Below are 26,916 nucleotides of genomic sequence, written 5' to 3'. Positions count from 1 at the left end.
GAATTGTTTCCAAAATTGAGAAAAATCTAAAAATAGAGAAGCAGAAATAAGAACCTTTGATCCTGAGTCCCATTGCACCATACTTGTATACAGAGTGGGACCATAACCTACCTAAATGTGTTTTCAGATGAATTCCATTTGAGGAGAACGCAGATCTCCTTAACCTTCAGGATGTTACCTTCACAGGCATTCAAGGCATGGCGATTGTTATGGCTTACACTTGAGCTTTATCCTGTTCACACTAAGTAACTTATTGTTTTGCTTTGGAAATAGCCGAGGAATCTGCATGCACAAGATAAAAACGCATGAAATGTGTAGAGTTGAAGGGATTACCATCAGCCTCAACAGGCCACACGACCTTTAATCCCTCCTCAGCATTCTCATGCTGCTGGTATTTAGAACTCTTCTGTAGCGCTGGACTGGTAAGGTGGTCTACATGAGAGGATTTCAAGTGTCCTCTCTTATAGCTTGTAGGCCTGAGGACACATCTGCACGGGACCCGTGAAATACTTGCCTTGGATAAATAATAACCTGACAGGTATCTTTAGAGCTCTAACACAATGGATGGTCTCCCCGGTGGCTTAATACAGCCATAGTTCCCGCTGTGCGTACCTTTTCCTGAAAGTCTGTATTAACCGCACTATATCATAATTCTCAACCACGTTTATCTACTTGGTTTTGCTGTAGTCGGGTGTTCACTGTCATGGCAGATTACACCTACAATTTATCTGATTCTGCGGATCGTGAAAGCAATACTTTTACATGATTAGAAGTTAGTTCTGATTTTTTGAGAGCGGATGTGTGGCCACTTGCACAACTTTTTAGGCCATCAAAAAATCCAGGGGATTTGGTTTTTCTGGACAAATGGTTTGTGTTTTGTAGTTCTGTCTTATAATCACAGAACCGAACATCGTCCTTTGGAGAAGCCAAGTTTGAAAGTTGTTTATTGGGACAGCTTTCTGTGCTTAGGATTTATATGTAAATACAGTTAAGTGATAAGGGGCTAATTATTTTAGATTCCTTTTAACCGGGGGGGGTCAAAGCAGACATTTATCTAACCGCAGACCACTGTACACTTCAGTTAGCCCCTATCATTGATTCCTTTACTACGCTAGCTTTTAATTGTCTAACAAAATAATATCATTTTCATAATTGTTTCCTCATTTCACAGGTTTGGTACGGCAGCCATCACGATCTAGGTCTTATCGGTGTCTAAATTGCGTTGCATGCGACGATCAATTCGCCATAGTTAGTTCCGTATTGCGTCATTTCCTCTGTTTTCAAGCCTTTTTACTTTCTTTCTTCTCTCTCCATTCAGCCCGTGTTCATGTTCTTCATCTAAATTTTCCTTTTCTTCCATTCAATTTCAGCATGCAGTTTGGCGTTGATTTCGCTAAAGCATGTCCCCTAGCATTTTTCGGAATTGCATTTCTCTAGTATTTCAATACTTTTCTTATATTATGATGTTTAAGTTATAGTTGCCTTCTTTCCGGTTTTAATAGTATAGTTTCTAACTGTTTCCCTTACATCAGTCATTATGCAAGAAGAAAGAAACTTTATTCGGTGGTGGGCTGGAGTTGATGGGGACAGAGGTCCCAAGCACCAAGCTAGCTGAAAGGAGTGTTTACCCGTGCTTAAAGAGGACTTTGAACCGTGTGACATTTAGTGATTACATTTTGGGCACAGAGAGGATTTACAAGGGTAAAGCCTGAGGGCAATCACCAGTCAATGACTACTAACACAGTATGCAAGCTTTTGTACGCATCTTGTGAAATGTAACCCTTCACTGTTATTGCGGAAGTATTGTATCTTGGGAAGCATTTTGATGTGAGTGTTTTTGTCCGAGGGAGATGGATTTGTCGTGTTAAACGGGTCCCCTGCTCGATCCCTGCAATGGTGTTTTTCCGCTTGTCAGTGTTTACTGTTGCTTTTTGTCGTCTCTTTAAGGGCAATGAACCACTAAGTAGCTCATTTTGAAGGATGCCGAATGTTGGCAAGTTAAAGCTTAGGACCATCAAATAGATAGTATTTGGGGCATGTTGCAATCACTCATTCTCTCGAAGACAGAACTGCTCGAAGTTGAAGTAGAATAGTTGATCGTAACATTTATTAAGTACGCCTTTTAACCCAACACACAAAATAAGAATGTGCTTTCTCTCAGATGGCTCTTGATAATCCCATATAATTTGTTCTAAAACTGTACAATTTTCTTGAGCAATCCCCCCCATCTATCCCATCCTCAATTCATGCGGGCACATCAAGCAAGTTGCCTCAGTAAATAAGACTATATACACCGAAGGCTGGTTGTACTTAAAGACTATACTACCGATACTACATATATATAAGAATACATATATTTACATGTTCTATATACAGTTATTGGCTTGCATTGGTTTTTCGTTCTGGTAATACTTTCTAACATACTAGGCTACGTCTGGGCAGAAGTCTAGGGGCAATATTAGAGAATATCAAAAACCAATTACAATTTTTATTGCCCGTTATTTTTTGCCGCTCTGCGGCCAGTACTTGAAGGTTGCGGCGGATTTGGCCATGGCTCCTTGATTGCAAACCCTGCCTGATAGAATATAAACAATTCATCAAATTGGAAATCTCCTACTATCCGACCGTCCTTGCTTTGTGTAATGCAAGGTGTATTCCCCATCACCACTTCAGGGAGTCGACTTCATATCACAATTTTTGCCTCCCATGTCTAGTTCTTAATATAATTCTAAATGTACATGCAAATATAGGGCCAAATGACCTCCTAGCTTTACTATTTGCCTGATTACATGGAAACTGCCTGCGTTGCACAAAGCTTCCCTTTTAGAGATATGGTGAAACCCTGGCCTGCAGTGTTTCGCCACGCAGTTTTTAGCACTAATGATAGAAGTCGGGTGGTTCCTTGCTCATGTAATGCAAGAGTACTATAAATTCTATATCGAATTTAATAAACCCTATTTCTATTTTATTGTCATACATTTTATTTAAAATACACATATTATCATCCTGAAATGCAATGTATCGGCTGTAGAGCTCTGAATGTGTGATAATATATGCACAGGATACACGGAATTGCATCAAACTGTTAGGCATTTTCCTGCATTTGTGTGGGAACTAAGATAGCAAGTGACCCAATCCCAGGGGGCATTGCCCTTCCTTATTAATTATAGAGAACAATTATGTAGATGAGATAGGGCCAGGATAAATTGATGGGAGAAAGTGAAGAGCTGCTGCCCTTGGGGAGAAATGGGAAAATAGGAGATTTTGTTCGGAAACAGCAAGAATGATCTTTCAGTACTAGGCGGAAAAAGCAACACTACAGACTAAACCACGCTCCTTGTCTGCTAAGGGAAGCTAAAGGAAGTTACATCTGCTGGCGCCGGTAAGTGGGTCCAGTCTTTTTTTTGTATTTCCAATTCCTTAGCCGGAGAAATGTATGGCAAATATGGCGGCGAGCCAACACAGTGCCATCAGAACACATGCATAAGAACGCAAAGTTTATAAGAGAAATCTTTATCCAACATATAAATACATTAAATTGACAATACACATTATAAAAGTCGATGTAAGTACCCCCAAAACAAAAATGGGCCCAAAACATTTGCCATATCGTATGTTATCGTTGCACTGTTACGTTTTGTACCTCTATGGCGTTATGGGCCTTTTTCCTTGACAAGGTACCACCTTTGAGTACAATCCATTCAGTGGTTTTTCTACTATGCTCAACCTTTCCAAAAGGAAAACTAAACGACTTCCAGAAAATACTGCTATGTTGAAGTGTTTCAATCTAATTCTCTATTGTTTAACATGTAGATGTCTATAAAATCTGTGACTGTTTGATTGGAACGTATAAAACTATTTATTGTCTTTGAAATCCATGTTTCTGCTGGACTTTGCCAACCCAAGGTGTTTTTACATAAAGCAAGGTCTTGGTCCCGCTTGCCAGGCAGCACGAGCCTTGACAAATATACTGTTATAGACCGCTTAGCTGGCCACCGTATTGGTGCCTAGAAGTATTCCCTTTAGGAGGTGCCTCATGGCGGGGTCGCCAAATCCGGCCCGCGCCATTTTTTGGGCCGAAGAGTTGCCCATAATACGTTTATTATACGGTTACATGCTACTTTACAGTATATCTATATATGTTCATTTTAATTAATTTCTTATTTTATAGTTATTTATAATTGTACATTTTTATCTTGGATTTATCCTTAATTGTATTAGTCCGTTTGAATCTGTGCTGTGCTGTTTTTCAATCTTACCCTGTTGCTGTTAAACCACTGAATTTCCCCACGGGGATTAATAAAGCTCCATCTTACCGCTTTACAGAAGCATGTTGCCAAATAAACTACATGTCCCACAATGCATCTCATTTTGTGACATGCACACTGAAGAGACTTGCAAATATTTACCCCAGACTTCTGCTTTCAGACGTAGTTAATTCTGAAGTTATTACCCTATCCAATAATAATCCAATTCAGAGGCAATCATGTAATATAATGCATTATTTTATATATATTTATATAGTCTTAAAGGTGGGGTAGGTAAGTTTGAGAAACCGGCTCGAGAATGCTCTTAACATCCCGATAGCAATGAATATCTTAAGTGCTTTGACAAAAATCCATAAAAAAATGTCATCTGTGGAAGCCGTAGTACTTTAAAAAGCACGTCCAATCATTTTAGCCGGCCCGGCTAAAGTAACTGGATGGCCTACCTGCCTGTCAGCCGTCCATCTGTGCACAAACTTATCTTGTGCCCTCATTGGTCATGTGCGCGTTCGTGTGTGTTGGAGGAGGGGCTCTGTAAGGAAGTGGCAGATTTGTGACGGCTGTGTATTTTCAAATTCTAGCGCACTCGAGCTGGTTTCTCCAAAATTACCTACCCCACCTTTAAAGTTACAACAGGCCCTTTGAGTGCAACTATAATGCTGATGTGGCCCACGTTGAAATTGAGTTTGGCACCCCTGTCCTTGACAATGTCTGTGGAAATACTAGTTGTAAAACACCACGGAGTATAATCTGTTAAGAAAACATTGAGCTGATATCTTTGAAGGAATTCACTCAAAGGTCACTGTGTGATAGAAGAATGTACGGCCATGCTAGCTGCTCTGTGAGGCTGTGCTGTGGCAGAGCAGAGCTTTGGGCTAAATGCTGACATCAGCATACTAACATGCTCACAATGACAATGCTGACATGCTGACGTTCAGTAGGAGTCACGTTGACATCTGATAATAAGCGCTAATCACCAAGTGAAGCTGAGGCAGATGGGATTTCATTGGTTTTAAAAGTATTTGGTTATAAACCTAAGTATTCAATTAAATTGAGATGGGCATTGAGTACCAAATATCATTGATATTTGATAATAATAATAATAAGCAAAGGTATTTAACCACTATTAAGATGGACACCTGTTTATTGTATGCATCTTATCTTTGGTAACCTTTTGCCTCAGAAAGATCCTTGACCTTGACAACAGTGAACTTGATGACACAACAAAAGGGTCAAAGCAGTTCAGAAAACTGGCTGAACTTGAATCAAGGGTCCTTAATACAGCGTACTACTTGGCAGGGCTCTACACTCACATCACATGTATTTAAAAGTTGGTAACGTTTTTGAGATATAACTTGCAGATTGCAGGGTCGCTGAGTTAACTAAGGGATAAGACAAGAATGTTGAAATACAGGAAGGATGCATGTGGGGCAACAAACAAAGAGCAGGAATGCATGGTGGTGTTTCATAAATGCTGCACTCTTTAAACAGCATAGAGGCTTTAGGCAATGGTTGGAAAGCATTCTGACCAATTCAAATCCCTAAGTGAATCCATTCGGGTTTGAGAACACTTAAGTTATTAATGACGACAACTCAAACGTTTGGAGGTTAGGTTATTGCTTCATACATGATCTTAGAGTGCACACAAACCCAAATGCAGCCAAGTTTCATTTTGGCTTGCCATAAAGTGAATCATGGGATTAACAGTGATCAGCGACAGCCATAGTAAGTGAAGTGATGTCTTCGAGCTCTCTGGTCTGGCTCATATCACAGTACGACACTATGTTTTTCTCTGTAACTCCTCAGGAGTAAAGTGCCCCTCCCAACCGCTTCCTCTGATTGTAACCAGAAAAGACTCACAGGAACATTTGTGTTCAGTTTTCAACGATTGTATAACTTTGTTCATTGCATTATGGTCTATTAGCCGCTTTCACACCAAGTACTTTGCCGTACTTAGTGCCGGCACTTAGTGCCCCAGCACTTAGTTCCCCCATGGAACTAAGTACAGATCGCGTTCACACCAGAATAAGTTCCCTGAGGGAAGATTACGCAAATGAGCCGCTGACGTCACTTCGTCTTCTTCTGCTTTGGGTTTACTGGCAGGCCGCAAACAACTTCACGGCGTACTGCCACCCGAAGTCCCCGGCTGGAAGTCTCCGGAGTTGGGGACTGGCTGGGTTTGGAATTCGCCCAGCCAATAGATTTGGGGACTGACTGGGTTTGGAATTCGGCCAGCCAATAGAAATTGGTACTTTTTTCTCCCCAGGATAGTACCGCCTCTCAAGCAGGCATTACAAATGGGGGTAAAAGTTCCCGGCACTAAGTACTCTTTTTGGTGTGAACGCAAAATAAGGGGTACTAACAGAACCAAACGGGAAAAGTACTCCGGTGTGAATGCGCCTATTGATACTTAGGAGCGTAATGGTAACTTCGGCTGCAATTCGTTTTTATTATTAATGAATCTTCTAGTTATAGTCTTGATGTATAGTTTTGTCAGTTCCAAACCTCAGAACCTTCAGTTTAATGATGTATAACTGTAAAAACAGGAACTCTCTTTATTAAAAGAGGCTGACAACTGTGTTTTCTGACATTTGTGTCACGTGGAGCTTGTGATATTTTACAATGTCAAGTGCTTTGTGGGTTTCATGATCGCTGGTGTTTTTAAGTTGGACTTTATTAATTAATAAAGTCCAACTTAAAAACACCAGCCAGATATTTGTTGATTTAGATTGATAAGGTTGTGGCCTAGTTCTGCCATGTGTATTGCCCTCAGAGATGGATTAACACTGTGGGGGCTATCAAATCCTCCCCTTCCCCCCAGTCTTTGTGAGTTTAAAATTGTATTTTATACATGTCAAATAAATGTGTATTTCCTGCTGGGTTTGAGTACCCATCAGATCAGCTGGAATACTCCCCTGGTGTGCTGCAGTGTGTTGGTTGGTGTGTAATTAAAAACACACATGCACCCTGTAAGCATCATATTAACCTAAAAACCAGAAAGGTGGAAACACTAATCCACTAAATAATTTCAGCGCTAAAAGTAAAACGAATATTGATCATGTTGCAATTTATAAAAATATATATTCCTCCATCAATATCTTTGCACATCCTGCACTAAACTGTAATATTTTACTTAAGCGTCTGTGTTTTTAAAGTATCTTTTTCATAGTTGTATTGTCAAATTTTACATAATGACTTTTAAAGTACTATGCCTGTATTTTTATTTCCTCTTAAAAGGAATTCACAGGCATAGTTTATTGTATGCGCCACCAAACACCATGGGGATTTCTTGTAAGTGAGAACAGTGAACTACTTGGCAATAAACTTTATTTTGATTCTGAAAGTCAACTTGGAGCTTTATGGGGCCTGTGTGGCAGCCAACCCCTCATGATGTTAATAAATCGGCCTTTTTTAAAACTTCTGCACACTTGTACCTACACTGCACATCTTCTGTCTGCAGCAACAGCACATACATATGTTATGTTCATATAGATCTGAAGCTTTATAGTGATGCTCTATGTTTAAAAAGGGTGCTCACCTGCCACCGTCCATAGGTGAGCATGAAGAGACAGAAGGGTATGGCTGTCCCCGTCATAGCGTGCGTGGACGGCATGCTGTACTCGGAGTTGTAGAAGACCTCCACCTTGACCACAGGAGGGGACGCGGGCCGGGACCAGCGGACCATGTCTTTGGTGGACTGTCCCACGAACAGGTTCCAGGCCCAGACCACGATGAGTCTCCGGCTGACCAGGGCGTCGATGTTCCAGAAGAGGAAGGGGAAGAAGACGATGAAGAACATCTCGTTGCCCAGCTCCGTCCCAAACGTGAACAGGTAAAACAGAAACTTGTTGTGGATGAGGAACTCCTGACCCACGTCTCCGGTCAGGGAGTTTTTCCGCAGGGGTTTCGCTCTGGTTGTGTCCGGGTCGACGGACGGAGCCTCAGGCCCGGCTGTAATGTCACCCTGCATCCCCTTCGCATCCCCGGCTGCTCCATTCACAACACTACTGTCCGGTCCCCTCTTCCTCAGCCCGGGGCTTTCAGGCTCCGACTCCCCGCTGTCCGGCTCGCTCGGTTTAACCGGAAATGTCCCTTTAACGCCGCACACTTTTTGAAACCTCGCTACATGGCGGGGGTCTTGGAGATAATTACACATCTGTACAAACGTCTTTAAAAGGTCGGTCGCCATGACTACAATAACTGTTGTTTTTTTAACGGGTTGTTTTTAAAACTGCTTCGTCGTAAAAATGGAGTTCATGTTCGTAGACCGAGATTAAAGGGAAGAGGAGCTCGGCGGCCGTGGCATTCCTCTTAACGAAATAAAACAACAGTGTGGGAGCTAACAGCACGGAGCAGCTACGCGGCACTACTGCCTGTTATCCGCATTCAAAACAAAGACCTTGTACAGCAGAGGAGGCGGCAGCATCCAAAGTCCGTTACAGTTAACCATTACTTTCCGGTAAATCCCATTCCATCCAACTAACTGCGTCAGTCAGGCCGTTATTCCTGTTTCACTACTCTTCTTCTTGTTGTGCTTCTTCTCCTAGTACTTCAACTATGTGTGTCTTCTTCGTTTGACTTTATTTTTAGTCGGTCTCTATCAAAAATATTGGAGTTACCACCCCTGCTGGAGTTGCGATAAATTACACATAAATAAAAAAAGATTGCCTCAAAAGTACTTGTGCTGGATGACCAGTGGTAGACAGTGGGGGGAGAGGTACTCAGATCAAATTCAAAGGAGTTTTATAGGCATGACCATGAAAAACATAGCATTGCCAAAGCATGTAGTACAAGGTGTTAACAAAATAAAAGAACACTAAGCAACATACATTAGCTGTGTCCCAATTCAGCGGCCGCATCCTCCTGAGGATGCATTCGGAGACCGCATACGTCACTTCCGCCAAACGAAGGCCGTCCCAATTAAAAAAAAAGACAAGACTCCTCCGAATGCGGCCCGCAAATGCAGCCTTCTTTACCCAGTGTAACGAACGATACATGTGGCAAACAGCAAAAACCTTAACTCACTCACTGTTCCTGAGGTTGTGGCAGGTAAACACATATTCTGCTGCTATAGTGAGCTCTCCTAACAGGATTGTGGTCAAATTCAGAATGTTTGTTATTACATTTGGGGAAATATTTTTGTTCGGATTGGTTTGAGTTGTGTTCATTCTGTCAGAAAGTGCAGCTCTGTTTCTACTTTGTCTGATCTTGTAAAAGTAGAACAACCAGAGTGAAGGCATACTCTGTTACAAGTAAAAGTCCAGCAATCAAAATGTTACTCAAGTAAAAGTACTAAAGTACAAGCATCAAAATGTACTTAAAGTACCAAAAGTAAAATTACTCATTATTCAAATTTGCCCATTTTAGAATAATATATTTAATATGTTTGTATTATAATTATTGATGCATTATAGTGTTTATCGAAGCTGGCAAAGGAGCAGCTAGTTTTAATGACTTTGTATACTGCAGGGCAGCTTTTGAATTGTACTGCAGGTGTAACTAAAGTCTTATTTAAGTGTTGATTATATTTCACATCATTATATTAATCCAAATCTGCAAAGTAACTAGGTAGGCCTACTAAATAAATGTAGTTGACTAAAAGTACACGATTTAGCTCTGAATTTAAGTGTGTAGAAGTACAAAGTAGCAACAAAGTAGAAGTCTCTCTAAATGGTATTAAAGTACATTCTTGAGTAAATGTACGTTACTTTTACACCACTGGTGGTAAAATAAGTATTCAGAATATTTACTTAAAATACTAGTAATAAACTGAAAATATTATATTGCAAGTAAAAGTCCTTAATTTTAACTTGAGTTAAATGATGAATGTATAATCACTAAAATGTAAAATCAAAGAGAATAAATATCAATACATTCCAAATAATTTACCATTTTAAACAAAAACATAATTTTCTTAATTTCTACAACATTGTAATAGAAATCTCAGGTTCGTGTATGTATGATCAACGTTATATGTCAACAAAGGTACTTTAAATTCAGTCTAATTCATGTGTAGGCTACGGGTCTGAAAATCCAGAGACCACAATAACACAAGAAAGCAGCGACATTCCCTTTCAAAATAAAAGCATCGAATTTAATGTTCTTTATTTTTATTTTATATATGCTGATGTGAATTTTACCCATGATGTGTACAAGATGTATATTAAAGATGATTGTTATTTAGTGGGTAAGGATCTATTTATCTTATCTGTTGCATGTTTTGGACTAAGCTCATGTCACGTACGCCTCAAGTAAATTCCAACGTGGCTGGATTTCAAATATAAATATAACAGTTTAGCGATATTAGATCAAATGTACCACATGTTACACATCTCGTAATCTTCAATTTGTGTTGAGTAAAACTGAAACAATGTCACGTTCAGAAAAAGGTTTTTATTTTTAAAACTTCAGCCCGGAAGTTCCTATTAAAAAATCTGGTAGTTTAACTGTGGTGGTGCACGCTCCGGCCAGGCAGTGATCTGAGAGGGTATTTAACAACAGCACGACCACCGAGCAGCTCTGAGTGTGTCCGGAAAACTCACAATGCATGGGGGCAAGAGAGGACTGGTGGCCCCGCAGAACACTTTTCTGGAAAATATTGTCCGGCGCTCCAGCGGTGAGTTTTACTTAAAGAAAAAACAATAATTAATTGATGTTAATCCGGCATGTCAGTGAAGGTAGCGCACAAGGCTGCACTGGATGTAAAACCTCTCATGTTGTTTCTATGTTATTTAACGAGAAGCAGCTCCACTTTGTTGGTGATTTCACATGTTTTTCTTTATTAAACTTTACATTAAATATATGTACTGATGAATTGCTTAACAAACTCAAATAGTGTAGTGTAATTCACATAATAGAGTATTCTTGTCACCCTAAATACATGTATTGTTTCACTTGTTTATACATAGAAACAGGTTTAATGATCTGTCCAAGTACATTTAATTTTTGTTCTGCTTAAGATTTAATGCTCTTTTTAATATGTCCTTTATTTCTGATGAGCTATTGTAGATGCAGAACTATAGGAAAACATGTTTTAGTCGAAACAAAAATGTGGTGTGGGCACTTTTATGTATGTGCATTATACAATAAATAAATCACAATAACAATTCAGCAGAAGATGTTGCAGAGGTGCTGGTCAGTAAGACCATTTTTGTTATATTTTACATGAAACCCTAAAGTGATCATCATTTAATTCATTAATATTTGTTATTATGTATTATACAGAAAGGTAATACTGTTATTAAAAATGCATTCATTTATATAAAAGTGAGGCTAAGTGTGAGATGGATGGTTTTCATTACAGAAGAAGTGCACAGTGTAAGACAAACTGTAGTATAAACTGTGTAAAGGTGGAAAATGAACCATGCATTAATAATTTATACAAATTCAGTCTGGGACAATAACCTAAAGTTTAGAAATTATTGTCTCTCTCCTGCAAACGGTCGCAGAGTGGACTCATTGATTACAGCATAAACTAATCCGACACACAAACGTTAAGTTCAAGATAAACAAGCCGAAGCTTCGAGTGTGACAGCTTTAATGCGGACTGTAAATAGCAGAAAACGTCCTCAGTCTTTTCTCTCGAGACAGCAGCTCTGTCCAAACGGCTGTAAAGCTGGATAAGTTTGCAGCTCCTCATCAATATTTAATAACATTAGGACTGGAACATAAACATTTTATCAACAATTATTTCTACCCAGTGACTCGTCTGAATACCAATGTTTGCTGATTCTTTCTATTTTAATGATCGTGTGTCTATTATGCATTATATGGTTATTAAAATGATGTGGAAGAGTTTGCTTAGGGTGATTTGAATAATTGCAATCATTGGAAGTACAGATTTGCAGTTCCGTTCCTCACTGCTGTATTGTTGCTGTATTTTGGTGCAGAAACCAGTTTCCTGTTGGGAAATGCACAGGTCTTGGAGTGGCCGGTCGTTTACAGCAACGATGGATTCTGCAAGCTATCTGGATACCACCGAGCTGAAGTCATGCACAGGAGCAGCTCGTGCAAGTAAGATATGAGTCTCTGTCTAACATACATGAGTGAATATAACAAAGATTGGAGGGTGCAAATCTTTTTACTTTTGAAATTTGGATCACAGCTCCAGCTCCTCCTGATGAGCAAGGATTTATCATTTGTAGTTATCTGACAGGGACTGTACTCATTGATCAACAGAAGAACGAAGAACAACTGTAAATGAGCCAAATTTAGACCCAAAGGCTTATTTTCATCTGGTGTCCCTTGTTAGATGTTAAAAAGTAAAAAGGCACCCTGAAATCTCTGATCTTTATATGCATACGAAATATATCTTTAAAAGCCCAACTAATTATGGAAGTGGTAAAATTGGACTGAGGACCAGGAATAAAAATACAACACTCTGTTGTCATCACAAGGAAATGTGAACACTGATTTGCAACATTATATTGCAACTGATATTGAAAGTCGCTTTGGATAAAAGTGTCAGCTAAACGTAATGTAATGTAATAATGCAACAGCAGAAAAAGTGTTCAATCCACTTCAGTATCTTCTGTCTTTGACCTTCTGCCTTCTCTTCTTTCTTTTAACATGCTCCATTTTGCTTCTTGGTTTTCTCTCTCCCTTATTTTGCAGTTTCATGTATGGTGACCTGACTGATAAGAACACAATAGACAAAATCAGACAGACCTTTGATAACTACGAGTCCCAGTTCTATGAGGTGCTGCTCTATACAAAGAATAGTGAGTACATTTATTGAATTCTATGTGTTTTACCAAATCGGTTATTTGTATAATAAAAATGTGTTTATGTAGAATTTTTGATTTCACACTGCTTAAATGTAATCTGTTTTTCATAGGACTGCCAATATGGCTCTACATGCAGGTAGCTCCAATCAGAAATGAGAACGACAAGGTGGTGCTCTTCCTCTGCACCTTCAGAGACATTACACTTTTTAAACAGCCGATAGAAGAAGAGTCAACTAAAGGTGAGACGTCTTTATGAGCCAAATGGTTTAAACTTGCTATCATTGTTTCAGCGTTGTCACTGTTGGAGTTACATTTTGGTTTCTTATTCCACGCACTAAAGGCTGAGAACGCACATTTACTTCACATTCATATCAAATTATTGTCAAATGTCTCATAATGGTCCAGGCAGTGTAAGCAAAGCTAAATGTATCCTCACACACCATGGAGGGTGCAGCGCAGCCGAAAGTCTCGAGCACACATGAGTGACTTAACAGACGTTTGTTTCCTGGTATGTAACATACAACTGTCCAGGTGTTGTGTGTGCGGGTCAGTGAACACTGGTCTCTGAGGGTGCCATGTCCCAGGGGATCATGTGTGCCACTAAGACTTTCAAATACGTCAAGCAGAAACAAAGGACACTTGGGCCACCATTACCATCCACAGAGATGATACATATTGATCATAAATGGAGGGGATAAAAGAAAAATCATTGCCTTTTCACACAAAAATTGCAAGCTGGCAACATTTAATAGGCTTTAAAGGGAAGGTTCAATCATAATGTCCTCTTCTTTGCCATGCTGAATCATGTAATGTTGTAAATTTAAAGATGAACACAGTTTTAAAATGCATTTGGGTGATGTACTAAATAGTACAGTATTTTCAAATGATTTACAAATTAATTTTATAGCATTTTTGGTTTTAGTATTTCTTCCTTTCTGCTTAAAAATGCAGTTAGAAGTCTGTCATGATGATGCATTCATGCACTATATGGATTGAAAAAATGACTCTCTTTCAAAACTGAGGGTATCTTGTAATCCTACCTCGCATACTTGTCGATACTGGTGGGAAAAAAACATTTTCCAAGCAGTGGAAAACACTTAATTTATTATTAAATCAGAAATGTAGTTTTTTTTCTTCAAGAAGAACATTATAATTAAATTGTTATTGCCAATGTTGAAAGATGACTATTCTGTATTGTTCGCTGCTTTGAAATCATTGTTATTTGTCGTAAAAACTTAATTTGAGGCATCTTTCTATGAATATTTGTGCTGCGTTCCTGCATTTATTTCATTGTTTGTTTTCTCTGTGCAGGATGGACAAAGTTTGCCAGACTGACACGGGCTCTGACAAACAATCGCACCGTGGTGCAGCAGTTAGCTCCACTGAACACCACCGAGGTCTGCCACAAGCCATCCAGACTGGCCGAGGTGAGCAGCGTCCAGGGGTTAGAGAAGAGTTTGGTTTCCATTGGCAATAAAAATACCTCAAGCTAAATAAAGAAAGTGCCTTAAAATTAGAACATGTAGAGTCTGTAAACAAATATTGTTCCAATAAATACATTAAAATGCTTCCCAATTAAAAGAAAATTGTGAAAAATCCACCCTAAAACTGCAATGGACACTCTCCAAGATTTTGCACACATAAAAAGATTTCTGACAGGATTACTGTTCCTTGATTCTAAACTATTTATGTTAAATATTCCCTCTCAATGAAAGGCTCTCCAGCTGGGATCAGACATCCTCCCTCAGTACAAGCAGGAAGCCCCGAAGACCCCCCCACACATCATCCTCCACTACTGCACCTTCAAGACGACCTGGGACTGGGTCATCCTCATCCTCACCTTCTACACCGCCATCATGGTGCCGTATAACGTCTCTTTTAAGACAAAGCAAAGCAATTTGGCCTCGCTGGTGCTGGACAGCGTCGTGGACGTCGTCTTCCTTATTGACATCGTGCTGAACTTCCACACCACCTTCGTGGGTCCTGCTGGGGAGGTGGTTTCAGACGCCAGGCTCATACGCATGAATTACCTGAAGACGTGGTTCGTCATCGACCTGCTGTCCTGTCTGCCCTACGACATCATCAACGGCTTTGAACATGTAGATGAGGTGATTGAGCTTTTATTAATTGACTGCTAAAATGGCCCGTGTGTTGGTACCTGTCATTGCGTATGAATATCAACACATTTCTGATTGACTGTTCTTTTGTAGGATATCATCGCCTCTGCCACTCAAACAAGTCATCTTCGGGAGTCTTTCCACAGGAATACCACACGAACAGAAGATTCGTTTCTGCCAGTAAGGAATTTTTTAAAGCTGCTTTGAGCAATTGCTTTGTATATTGACAAGGGATGTAATGACAGCATGACAAATAATCAAGTTATACTGTAGGGACAAACCCATAAAGAAATATCACTTTCCCACCGCAGACAGCAGACAGACAGAGTTGGTGAGTGTAATGGAGTAGATTGGTGGTATACTGAAGAGTGGGAAAATAGCTTTGCAAACCAAGATAATATAACAAAGTGAGTTGATATCAAAAAAAGAAAAGAAAAACCTTCTTTGCAAAAGTACAAAGGAATGCAGTAGGGCTCCCACTGGTGGTTATTTTCATTATCAATTAATCTGTTGATTATGTTTTGAAGAAATAATGCAATTAAGGGTCAAAGATTTAATTTGTTGGTTGAGCTCGGGCCAAAAATCCCATAGATATTCAGTTTATGATCATAAAAGACTACAAAGCCAAGAAAATATATGTAAACATTTGGGAAGATTTTGACCCACCTCGCTCCCGCTTCTCACAGCAAGGTCTCAGCAGCCTGTTCAGCTCCCTGAAGGTGATCCGCCTGCTCCGGTTGGGCCGGGTGGCTCGGAAGTTGGACCACTACCTGGAGTACGGAGCAGCTGTCCTGCTTCTGCTGGTGTGCGTCTTCGGTCTGGTGGCCCACTGGTTGGCCTGCATCTGGTACAGCATCGGGGACTATGAGGTCATCGATGAGACCACCAACACCATAAAGACGGACAGCTGGCTCTACCAGTTGGCCCTGAGCATCGGGACTCCTTACCGATACAACGCCAGCGGGACGGGACAGTGGGAGGGGGGTCCCAACAAGGACACGCTGTACATTTCTTCCCTCTACTTCACCATGACGAGTCTCACCACCATCGGATTTGGGAACATCGCTCCGGCCACAGATGGAGAGAAGATTTTCTCCGTGGCGATGATGATGGTGGGCTGTAAGTAAAATCACTTTCCAACACCATTTAATATTCATCAAAAACATTTCATAAAATCTTCTTGGCTAAACGGTTATCATTCAGTAGAGATCTGTAACATTTAGTCGAAGAATCAATCAGTTGACTTTTTTACTGAAATTAATTTGTTAATCTAGAAAATAACAGGTGGATTAATTGTTAGTAAAACAATGTTTAGTTGCAGCCATAAATCTAATATTACACAACAAATAATGTCATAGCTCTACATTTTCTTGGTATGAGCACTGGTTAATGGAGCAGTAAATGGAGTCACACATCCGTCTAATGCAGATACACACAAGCTCTTTCTATAACATGAGCACACACACACACACACACACACACACACACACACACACACACACACACACACACACACACACACACACACACACACACACACACACAGCCCCCGATTAACACAAGGCCTCCAATCCTCGCTTGCTCTTGCAAGCCTGGTACCAGAAGCACAAACCCTACATGTATCAATTGTCAGTGGACTGTTTGTCAAGAGAAATTAAAGTGAAGCTTCTCAGAACAGCTTAAATCAAAGTGACCGCTGTTTTTCTTCTTCAATGGACACACAGTCCAACCTTGTCTAAATCAATCCAAGCAGAGGACGAAAGAGCAGCAGCTCTGCCGTTGTTTCTGTAGCATTCAGTGTGAAGTCAGTGTGTGCTGAAACATTTGGAATAAAAAAAAAAGAAAAGAAAATACTCCATCACAGTTATGATTGTAAATTCTCTCATCACAGGAAAAGTTTACCTCAGTGACAGACACACACATACACCAGTAGGCACGTCATTATTTCAGCCGCTATGGTAGCCTATTGCTAAAGGCAGTAAGATGTTGTGCAATGAAACTGCAGCTCCTAAAATGTGACAAATATCAACTGAATCAAAAAATAACTCCATACAACCACAAAACTAATACACAGTTTTATCTTTTTTAAATGTAAACCTTCCCTTAACAAAGCCTTACAGAGCTAATTGTAGCTATTGCTAGCACAGCTAGCTACCACAAAGTGTTTAGTGTAACGCTGAAAGCAGTCTAAATAGAGATTATCTGACACTTGTTGTCATGCTTTATGTCTGCTGTTACACACGGGAAGTAATATGCAATCAGCTGTACAGCGTTAGCCTCTTCTCAATCTCCCCATCACTCTTCCTCGGACGATATACATCCTTTGATGCTGTTTTCATTCATGCGTTTATCCATTCATAATATGCCAGTACAACCTTGCAGAAGCAGAAACAATCTGGATGCATTCACTTGCATGCTAGTCACGTTAATTTATCCACAGCCCAGCTGCTAGTTAAGCAACATATGGTGTTTACGTGCAAACACAGACAGATACAAATAAACTCAAGCTTAAAATTATCAACACAAAGCGGGTTCTGACTGATGAATATGTGGTATAGCAGAAATCAACATTATTTGTTAATATCCATTATTAAAATCAATATTTGAATAATGGAAATATTCAAATGATATCAAATCATTTGATCAGAATCAACAAAAAGCAACACAAAACGTGAACATCTTCACTCTCCACAGTATTCAGTAGTTTACAGTCTCTCTTCACTCCTCTCGTGTAATCCACATATAGCTGCAGAGTCGCTGTTGCTCTCTAGGGAGAGTTTAAGACTCGCCTTTGTCGATAATAAAAAGTGACATGTTCAGCGCACATCACAGCCTGCTCTATGGGGGTTTGTCTGAAGGTTGGTCATCACAAAGCATCGTCTTCTTGTGAATTCACTCATATTGAAATCATCTTGGCATTTTTTCTGCTTTAAATAGTTTGTTTGAACTCAAGGAGTGAATGCTTTTTTTTTACAAAGTCACAGATGCTTAATGAAACATATAGGGACACAACTATTTTCATGCATTAAAACAATGTAAACTGTGACAGTAAAGCAAAGAAAAGCCATTATATCTGGAGGACTTTCATTTTAAAGCTAATACAATACAACATACAATATACGTTTTTCACTTGAATTATGTTATGGTTTTGAGATGTAGTGTTTTCGCAGTTGGATCATGTCCTGTATTGTGGAAGTCATGCAGTGCGTACAGGCTTGTTCTATCTAAAACAATAAGACAAACCATCCTCATTTAAATCCCTTTGAGCCTCCTCATAAAAATAGAAATCTATTTTTATGCACGTGTCTGTATTATTTTCATCACCCAGTGCAGTTACAGTAATACTCCACTTTCAGTGTCACTGCCTCCACTGTCAGCCTTTGCTTACAGTTCCTCCGTCACGACGCGCCTTTACACTAACCTTTGGCCCACTCCTCTAAAACAGCATGTAAAGTGATGCAATAAACACAATGAGGCAAACACAGAGTGACAGCCACGCTTCTAGGTCTCTACTTCCAAAACTAAACACCCATTATTCTGGTGTTGTCCCGAACACGAAGATCACACAGTTAGTTACGCTTTTGTGTCGGGTTCAATTACGGCCGATAAATCTCCTGCTACAGATACAGTAATTATGTGAGAGGTAGAGAAGAAAGGGAGAGTTTGCCTACAGGCTGGAGTGTTGTAAAAGGACAATGAGCCATCACGTTAGATATGTATCCTAACCTCTGTGATCCTGCTGTGGCGACTGGAGACGACTCTTTCCTCTTCAGTGGGTAAAAGCTCACGATAAGAGATACTGACTGACTCTTTGAGGTCACTGCAGCGCGGAACTTACAGAGGAAATGTGCATTAGGAAATACATTATAACGCTCAATCCACTGCTAAATGATACCCTTAAAAAATCATATATGCAATTTAAAATGACATAATATTTGTTTTCTATTTTGAAAGGCTCATTAAACACATCATATCTGAATAAGTTGTACTTTTTGTGATCATTATTTCATATAAGGCTTCACAAGGTTTAATGTAAATTGATTTACCCTTAACAAATGATACATTTAAGGTTATGCAAGTCTGAGGAGAAAAAGGAGTAGATAATGGTTCATCTTAACTTTATAACCAAAAACACACAAAACTGTTAAGGAGAAAACAAAAATAATATGGTATTTTATTATGAATATACCTTTTTAAAGGTACAAAATGTTTAGTTAACTTAATTAACTTAAAGGTGACCTATCATGCAAAATGCACCTTTGTACGTCTTTTATACATGAATATGTGTCCCCGGTGTTCCAGGGAACTCACCAAGTGTCAGAAAACACAACCCTCTCTATTTCCCTCCATACCCAAATCTCTTAAAAAGGGGCTGCAACGGATCTGATACAGACTGATCCAGATTTGAACACTTCTGTGATGTCACGCTACGGCTTCTGTGATGTCCCAACTCCACCAATCAGGAGGAGACAGCCACGGACATTGCCGTTTGAAAGCGCTGGAGACGCTGTAGTACATATGCCAGGCCTGTAGATGGTGCTGTTCTCACAGAATCAGCCCATGCAAAGACAGTGTTAAATTGAGAGAAATGAGGAATGGCTAAAATGCATGATCTGTTTGGTATTTTGAAAAATAAAAAGTATAAATATGCCTTATATATGTATGGTCCTACACTGTATTATTCAAATATAGCATGATAGGTCCACTTGAATTTGCACCACAATTGATAATTAGTGATCCTTTTGAGATAAGTTATCTCTTCAAAACATTCAAACAATCCATTACACATTTGTATATATGTAATTAATCCATTAATTTACACAACTCCAGATCTTAGGTTTAACTACGTGAATATTTTGTAATAAAAATCCTATTAATGTACATTTTCTTTAAATTGTTAATGTTTCAGCCTTAATATAAACCAACTTTCTAATGATCCCACATGGTTTCCTGGAGTAAAGCTAATCCTCCCGTCTCATGTTGCTGAATAAATCAGCCCCGCATGTCAGTGTGTTTGTTACGCTGCTTTTTCCCCCCCTTCTGTTTCAGCGCTGCTATATGCGACTATCTTTGGAAACGTCACCACCATCTTCCAGCAGATGTACACCAACACAAACCGATATCACGAGATGCTCAACAACGTGCGCGACTTCCTGAAGCTCTACCAGGTTCCCAAAGGGCTCAGTGAGCGGGTCATGGACTTCATCGTCTCCACCTGGGCCATGTCAAGGGGCATAGACACAGATAAGGTATCATTGATATACTACAACAAATCCCTATACTCCTAATTTACATAAGATATACAACAAGTAAAATAGAATTGGTTGGAAATAGCGTATTCTGATAGATTCACTGATTGGATAGAAGTCAGTAGTGCCACTAGGGTTTTCGAGTCCAAAGTAAAACTTATGCACAGCTCTGGTGCTGTAAAAATGCTATTAATTTATACAATATCATACAAAATATATGAGCAAGGTGGGCAGGTGGACAATAAAGAGCCTCAAAGGTCACAGCAGATGTGCCCTCGTTGACTCGGGGTTCACACCTGAAGAGATGCCAGGTTATTTGTAATCATAAAGCTGTAGTAGGTCATATTTTTGCTGAGCTACGGTAAAAATGACAGCAGATTGATAGTTTAATAATTGAAATAGTTCATTTAAAAAGGAAAATCACCCAGAAAAAGCCAAGTGTATGTTGTTATATTGATAATTTATGAGCCTTTTTTTATTAAAGCCTTGTTTTTAAACATAACCTTGAGAATGAATTCTTGGCTGAGGCCGAGAAATAGATTTATTTTTAAAACAAAAAACAGTTTTTCCCTCCAAGAGCACCAGGATTGGTCCTGACAAAATGACTTTACTATTCAGTGTGATGTCTATCCATAAACGTCTTCTTGTTCGGTCTTCAGACTGTCGTTATGGCTCAATTAGTTTGCTCTGATATCACAGATCGAAAGATTATTTAAAGATTATAAATACTACTAAAGGTTTGCTGTGACTGCTATAAATAAGAACGTTTATTATTCATTTGTTTTATCTTAATATATTGTAACACCTCCCCAAAAGCCTGGACTTTGGAAAATGTTGACCCCAATGATAAAAATATGATGTAGCGCTAATACGGGTTGCCTTAAATACATATTCACTTTTCTGATATCTCTGTCAGGTTCTCTCAATTTGTCCCAAAGACATGCGGGCGGACATCTGCGTGCACCTCAACAGGCAGGTGTTCAACGACCACCCTGCATTCCGCCTGGCAAGCGACGGCTGCCTGCGCTCTCTGGCCGTGGAGTTTCAGACCACCCACTGTGCCCCTGGAGACCTCATCTTCCACATCGGAGAGAGCGTCGACACCCTGTGCTTCGTGGTCTCCGGTTCACTAGAGGTCATTCAAGATGATGAGGTCATCGCAATTCTAGGTAATCTTATGCACTGTGATTAGGTTGACCGGGTTACGTTTTATCTGTGCCTCTGGGTGGAGATAAAACCAGAGCAAAGGTTGTGTTAGTGCAAAGATGCGTTTTACTCCACTCACTAGCACTGAATATAGACACCTTTATTCCTGATAAAAGTTGTTCTCTTTCTGAAACTCTCTGTATACTCTAATTACATCTGTTTTATGTCAATCATTCAACACTTTTTGCCTATATTAAACCCAGTGATCATCTATGGCTTTCTCCAGGTAAAGGTGACGTGTTTGGAGACGTGTTCTGGAAAGAGACCACCCAGGCGCGGGCGTGTGCGAACGTCAGAGCTCTGACTTACTGCGATCTGCACGTCATCAGGAAAGAGCCTCTAATGAGGGTGCTGGATTTTTACACAGCGTTCGCCAACACGTTCTCCCGCAACCTCATCCTCACCTGCAATCTACGGAAACGGGTAAAGATTACACTTAATGGAAGAAATATCTGTCTTTCTTTCATTCAGGTTAGTTTTCAGTGTCAAACATAATTGGTTGTTTTAAGTCTTAAACAATAAACCGATGATATTCAATTACAAGTTTAGCTTTATTAGAGGGTGGACATTAAAGGGGCCAAATTTCAAGTTCATATTTGTATTCTGTGCCTCTACTGCGACATGTTTCCATGCTTTAATGTTCGAAAAGCTCTTTTATTTTCTCATACTGCCTGTGCTGCAGCACCTCTTTTCACTCTCTGTCTGAAACCAGAGCCCAGTCTGCTCTGATTGGTTAGCTGGCTGGGTCTATTGTGATTTGTCAACCGCTCAGAGATGTCCCGCCTTTTGGCTTATCACGTACAATGTGTTGGAGCACTAGCCAATAGAAGCATGAGTGTTACATGGTGATGTACACAAAGAAGTCCAATGGAGGGGTTTCATGCAGGGGGGGGGAGAGGAGAGGAGAGGAGAGTGTGAGTGTGTGGGAGAGAAACTCCCTCTCACGTGAACTTTGGGATTTTAGCATTTGCAGACCACTTACATGCACACAAACCTATAACATATAATCCTCAGGGGTCTCCTCCTGTCCAAAACAAATGGACACTGATATTGAAATTAAGAAGACTGTATAAAGCAGTTTCAAATTTAAAATCAGTTTTTCTCAAGTGGTTCAATCCTTCATCTGGTGTAAATATCAAGATAAGTCCAAACTAAGACTATAATTAATATTTGATGGAGCTTCTCCAGGACCAAATGTAATTCAATTAAAGCATTGAGATAAATAGCTTTCCAGTATTGGTCGCAACATTCTCATATATCGCTGTAATTTGATCCTCTGGGATAAAAATCAAATACATTCTTAATGAACAATCTGTTTAAAGCCAATCTGCTATATGTGCTGTTGTGCTCTTTGTTCAGGAATAGCTCAGATGAATAGGAATTAAAGATATGTTTTTATTAAGAATATGCACTTTGATGACGGAATGAAACATCCTCACATTTACTAAAATGACACATTTTCTGTATCTAAGGTCAAGAATAGTCCAGCTACAGCCCTACCAGCGTGTTTACAGAAACATGCAGGTTTATAATTATTTGATAATGTTTCGAGTAACATGTACTTTAACTTTACTCTCAAGTTGTTCTAGTTTGATGCAGCTCCATTTAAATAAAAGTTATTATGTAATCAAACCAAAACCAACATTGAAGGAGCTCTAAATCTAAACAATTTCAAGGCAAATTGTGGATTTTTGTGAAATATTTATGGCGTGTACTTAAAATGTATTCAATGAGAACAAAGTCATCTATTATTCATTTCCAGCAGCTTTAGAAAAGAGCTTGTTGCTGCTTAGCTTTAACACTTACTGTCTGCCCTCTTTACTTCATGTACTCGGTTAAAGTGCGTGAATATACATTTACTGCACATGGAATATGAGTTATGTACCTAGTGCAATATTTTGAACTTTCATCTTTCAGTTTTAATGTGTTTTAGTTTTTTGCAGTTTGTGACACTGATTTGATTAAAACAATTTATTCTTTATTGTTAAAGTGTGCTACAGCTTGTTGGTCTTGAGCATTTAGATCAAAGTATGACCAAGAATCTTGCAGTAGTGGTTTTCTTTGTGGCTTTAAACATACAAATTAAGTCATCTATGGGTTCAGATGAACCCATAGATGACTTAATTGTTGAGGTATAATATTTTGAAATATTACTGCAGTAGCAATTGTTATTATGGCGAGTTGGATTCGGTGGTAAGATCAGTTTAAGTTTTTGTATATAGTTAAGTTATTACCACAACAAATGTGTTAGAGTGCAAGTGAGATGCTAAGAATCATATCAATTTCCTTTGTTTGTCTTCAGAGATAATCCAGAGACCCTCAGGACCTAGATATCGCTCCATAAACAGTTTCCCTCATGCATTGCTGCATTCTATCCTTTAATATTTCAACAGGTCTAGATGGTAATACTTGCTCTATAGCTGCATTATATATGTTTCATCAAAGCAGAGCTATAGTTGTATTTAAAGTAGCCTTGGTGTAAGTGTCCCCCATCATTGTGCTCATGCACAGATTCTCCCTGTTGCAGGTCATCTTCAGAAAGATTGCAGACGTAAAGAGGGAGCAGGAGCGCCAGAGGAACGAGGTGGCTCTCTCCATCCCCGAAGACCACCCGGTCCGCAAGCTGTTCCAGAGGTTCAGGCTGCAGAGAGACGCTCAGACCCCGGGGGAGGCCTACTTTGATCACAACTGTGTGCAGGTGGAGCCGCTGCACCACCATAACTCCGACTCAAACTTGTACACACAGTGTCAGTCTGTCCCCTCTCAGCAGCAGGAGTACAGCTCCTCGGTGCAGAATAATGCCCCCTGCACAGGAGGGGGGTCCGCAGGGAGCGTGGCCGCACCTCCACAAACACTCATCCACACTGAGGCGCCGGAGCAAAGCGGCACACAGGAAGCCGGGGAGTCGATAGCGAGGCCCGGTGGAGAAAACCAGCTATGTCTGAAGGTCAACAGCCCCGCAAAGGTCACTGCTGCAGGTGGAGCTGCAGGTATCAAAGGGGCTCGAGGCTGGGCAAAGTTTAAAAGTGCCGCTTCAGCCGAACCACCACCTCCTGCTGCTGCTGCTGCTGCTGCTGAGCCAGAAAAGACTCCACAGAAGGCCGAGGAGTGGCCGAAAGGGTCCGAGTCCTCAGAGCAGTTAGCAGTCCCCAACAAGAACTCAGAGGAAGGTGGAGAGATGGGGAACACAGAGGGGGGCAACGGGGCGGAGGGGACAGAGGAAGAGACGAGCGCCCTGCACAAAACGGACTCCTGTGACAGCGGAATCACAAAGAGCGACCTACGCATCGACCGAGCAGGAGATTCAAGAAGCTCGTTCGAAAGGAGCCCGATGGAAAAGAGCCCTTTTGAGAGGAACCTGTTCGAGCACAGCCTCGGGGTTGACCCCCTCAAACACTCTTTTGTTCAGCCCGTGTCCGAACAAGCGCTCCTTCTGGCCGTCCTGCACGAGGCCAAGCTGGAGCTGAAGGGAGACATTCAGAAACTGAGCGGCCGCCTGTCGGTGCTCGAGTCTCAGGTGAGCGAGATCCTCCGCCTGCTGTCGTTAAAAAGACGACTCTCTCTGCCACCGACCTCCTCCCCGAAGCCCAGAGTGAGACACCAGGAGCCGGCCGCCGACTCCAAGCAGGGCACACCCAAAGCTGACGACGGGCCCTTTTGATTTTACTAATCATAAAACCTGGATCTGTTGAGGAACTGATGAAGCACCAGTTTGCATGTCCTGCTGGACTCTGGCTGCCATAGAAACTAGCATTAAACACTAGACTGCATGCGGAAATCCCCTTTTAACGTTACCTAAGCACTACAGAAACACAGGGGTCTTCACTTATGAGGCCCTGTGTATGTTTGAGAATGCCAAATAGAAACAATTAATGAACAAACTATTAGGAAAGTACTTATTGTTAGTATTGTTAATGAACAAACTATTAGGAAAGTACTTATTGTTAGGAAACCTGAACATTTTAGAAGCATTGTAAACACGCAGAGATACGTACCTCATAGCTGATGAAGGCTTTTTTAAAAAGCATTTTAGCCTGATAGGAGCTGAAGTCGAGTCACATTATTTCCATTCTTTCTAATTTAAGTATTTTTGTATCATTTTTATGAGTTTCCTTATCTTTTTACAGTTTTTATTTATTTATTTAAATGTTATTTATTTATTTTATTCTAACTATTATTTGATAATGTGTTCTAGAAAGCAGGAACTTTCACGTATGTTTAATAAATATCTCCCTCTCTTTAGTTATTAGTTGTCAGGTAATAATATGTGCCTTACAATAATAAAGCCTCGTTCAGGGTTGTTTTGGTGAGACAAAATCAACTCTATGGTATATTCTGGAGCATATGTTTTATAATGGAAATGTTAACCTTGTTTGTGTTTTGACCTGTTACTGCACTATGCATTCATTTTAATGAACTTTTTCCAAACTCTTTAAATGGTTTTAGCTTCATTCCCATGCATGTGAAATAGGAGTAGAGTGCAATAATGGCGGTTTATTTATATATTTTTATTGCCAATTAGCATTATCTCAGTTTACTTGTGAAATATTTATTTTCCTTAAACAATGATGCAATTGCAGCGACCTCATTGTATATTCCTTCATGTAACTATGCCTCTGGCTCAGGTATTTTGCTCTTATGTTGAATTTAATTATTTATTTCACTATGAACAGTTTCATTTTTGCCTACTGTAAGATTAAATAGTAATGGAAATTGCACTTTTAGACTGTAGAAGATTTGGGATAAGTGATGGGTTACTACACGCTGCTATGCAACTCTAAATAAACCAGCACTGCACTTAGCGATGCAAACGTTCACATTTGTTTACTGTGCTTAGATAATAGGAGGATGAACATGGACAAGCAGCATGGTTACAGTTTTAGTTGAAGATGTTTTCTAATTTTTTTCATACTACTGCTTGAGTATGAACTGTGAGGATGTAAGCATGTGGCTGTTATTTGATTCTATTTTATATTACATCTATAAATGACGTTGCATGCACCCAACGAACCTGTCAACAGTGAAATGAATAATGAAAACTAATGCCTGCTCACCATCTGTTGTTTAGTCTCCTTTGTTACGCAAAAAAGTCAGTCTTTATGTGAATCAAAAGCATTGAAAACATGCAGACCTTTTTTAAATCTTCAACATGTATCTTTTCAAGTCAAAGTTGTCAGTTTAATACTTTGTTTAAATGATTTCTATCTAACATTAGAGGCAGAAAAGAAACAGGGCTTTCTCATCATTGGTGATAAGGAGCTTATTTGTAAATGTAATATTTTTCAATTTCTATATGCCAGTTCTTGTTTGAAAACAATGGGTGGCACTCAGAGGTGGGAGAAGTAATCAGATC

General features: G+C 39.9%; 3 protein-coding genes across 3 annotated transcripts in view; 1 reads left to right on the top strand and 2 right to left on the bottom strand.

Moving 5' to 3' along the window:
• sgpp1a (sphingosine-1-phosphate phosphatase 1a) overlaps positions 1-8,823 on the bottom strand; it is an 11,996-nt gene extending 3,173 nt beyond the window's left edge. The window contains exon 1 of the mRNA XM_010777708.1: positions 7,804-8,823. Coding sequence (XP_010776010.1) covers positions 7,804-8,454 — 651 coding nt within the window. The 5' untranslated portion in view covers positions 8,455-8,823. The remainder of the gene's footprint in view (positions 1-7,803) is intronic.
• Positions 1-26,916, bottom strand: part of LOC104951087 (BTB/POZ domain-containing protein kctd15) — a 292,312-nt gene that overhangs the window by 90,344 nt on the left and 175,052 nt on the right. The window lies entirely within an intron of this gene.
• On the top strand, positions 10,809-26,614 carry kcnh5a (potassium voltage-gated channel, subfamily H (eag-related), member 5a). The gene is made up of 12 exons (XM_010777709.1): positions 10,809-10,881; positions 12,155-12,278; positions 12,879-12,985; positions 13,102-13,230; positions 14,303-14,418; positions 14,707-15,099; positions 15,202-15,288; positions 15,795-16,227; positions 20,158-20,357; positions 21,274-21,526; positions 21,790-21,986; positions 24,091-26,614. The coding sequence occupies exons 1-12, from the start codon at positions 10,809-10,811 to the stop codon at positions 25,222-25,224; spliced, it is 3,246 nt and encodes a 1,081-aa protein (XP_010776011.1). The 3' UTR covers positions 25,225-26,614.

This window comes from Notothenia coriiceps, unplaced genomic scaffold, assembly GCF_000735185.1.
Source record: "Notothenia coriiceps isolate Sejong01 unplaced genomic scaffold, NC01 NC01_scaffold00018493, whole genome shotgun sequence".
Classification (NCBI taxonomy): domain Eukaryota; kingdom Metazoa; phylum Chordata; class Actinopteri; order Perciformes; family Nototheniidae; genus Notothenia; species Notothenia coriiceps.
Note: the sequence above shows the minus strand (reverse complement) of the source record. Positions and strands in the feature narration are given on the sequence as shown.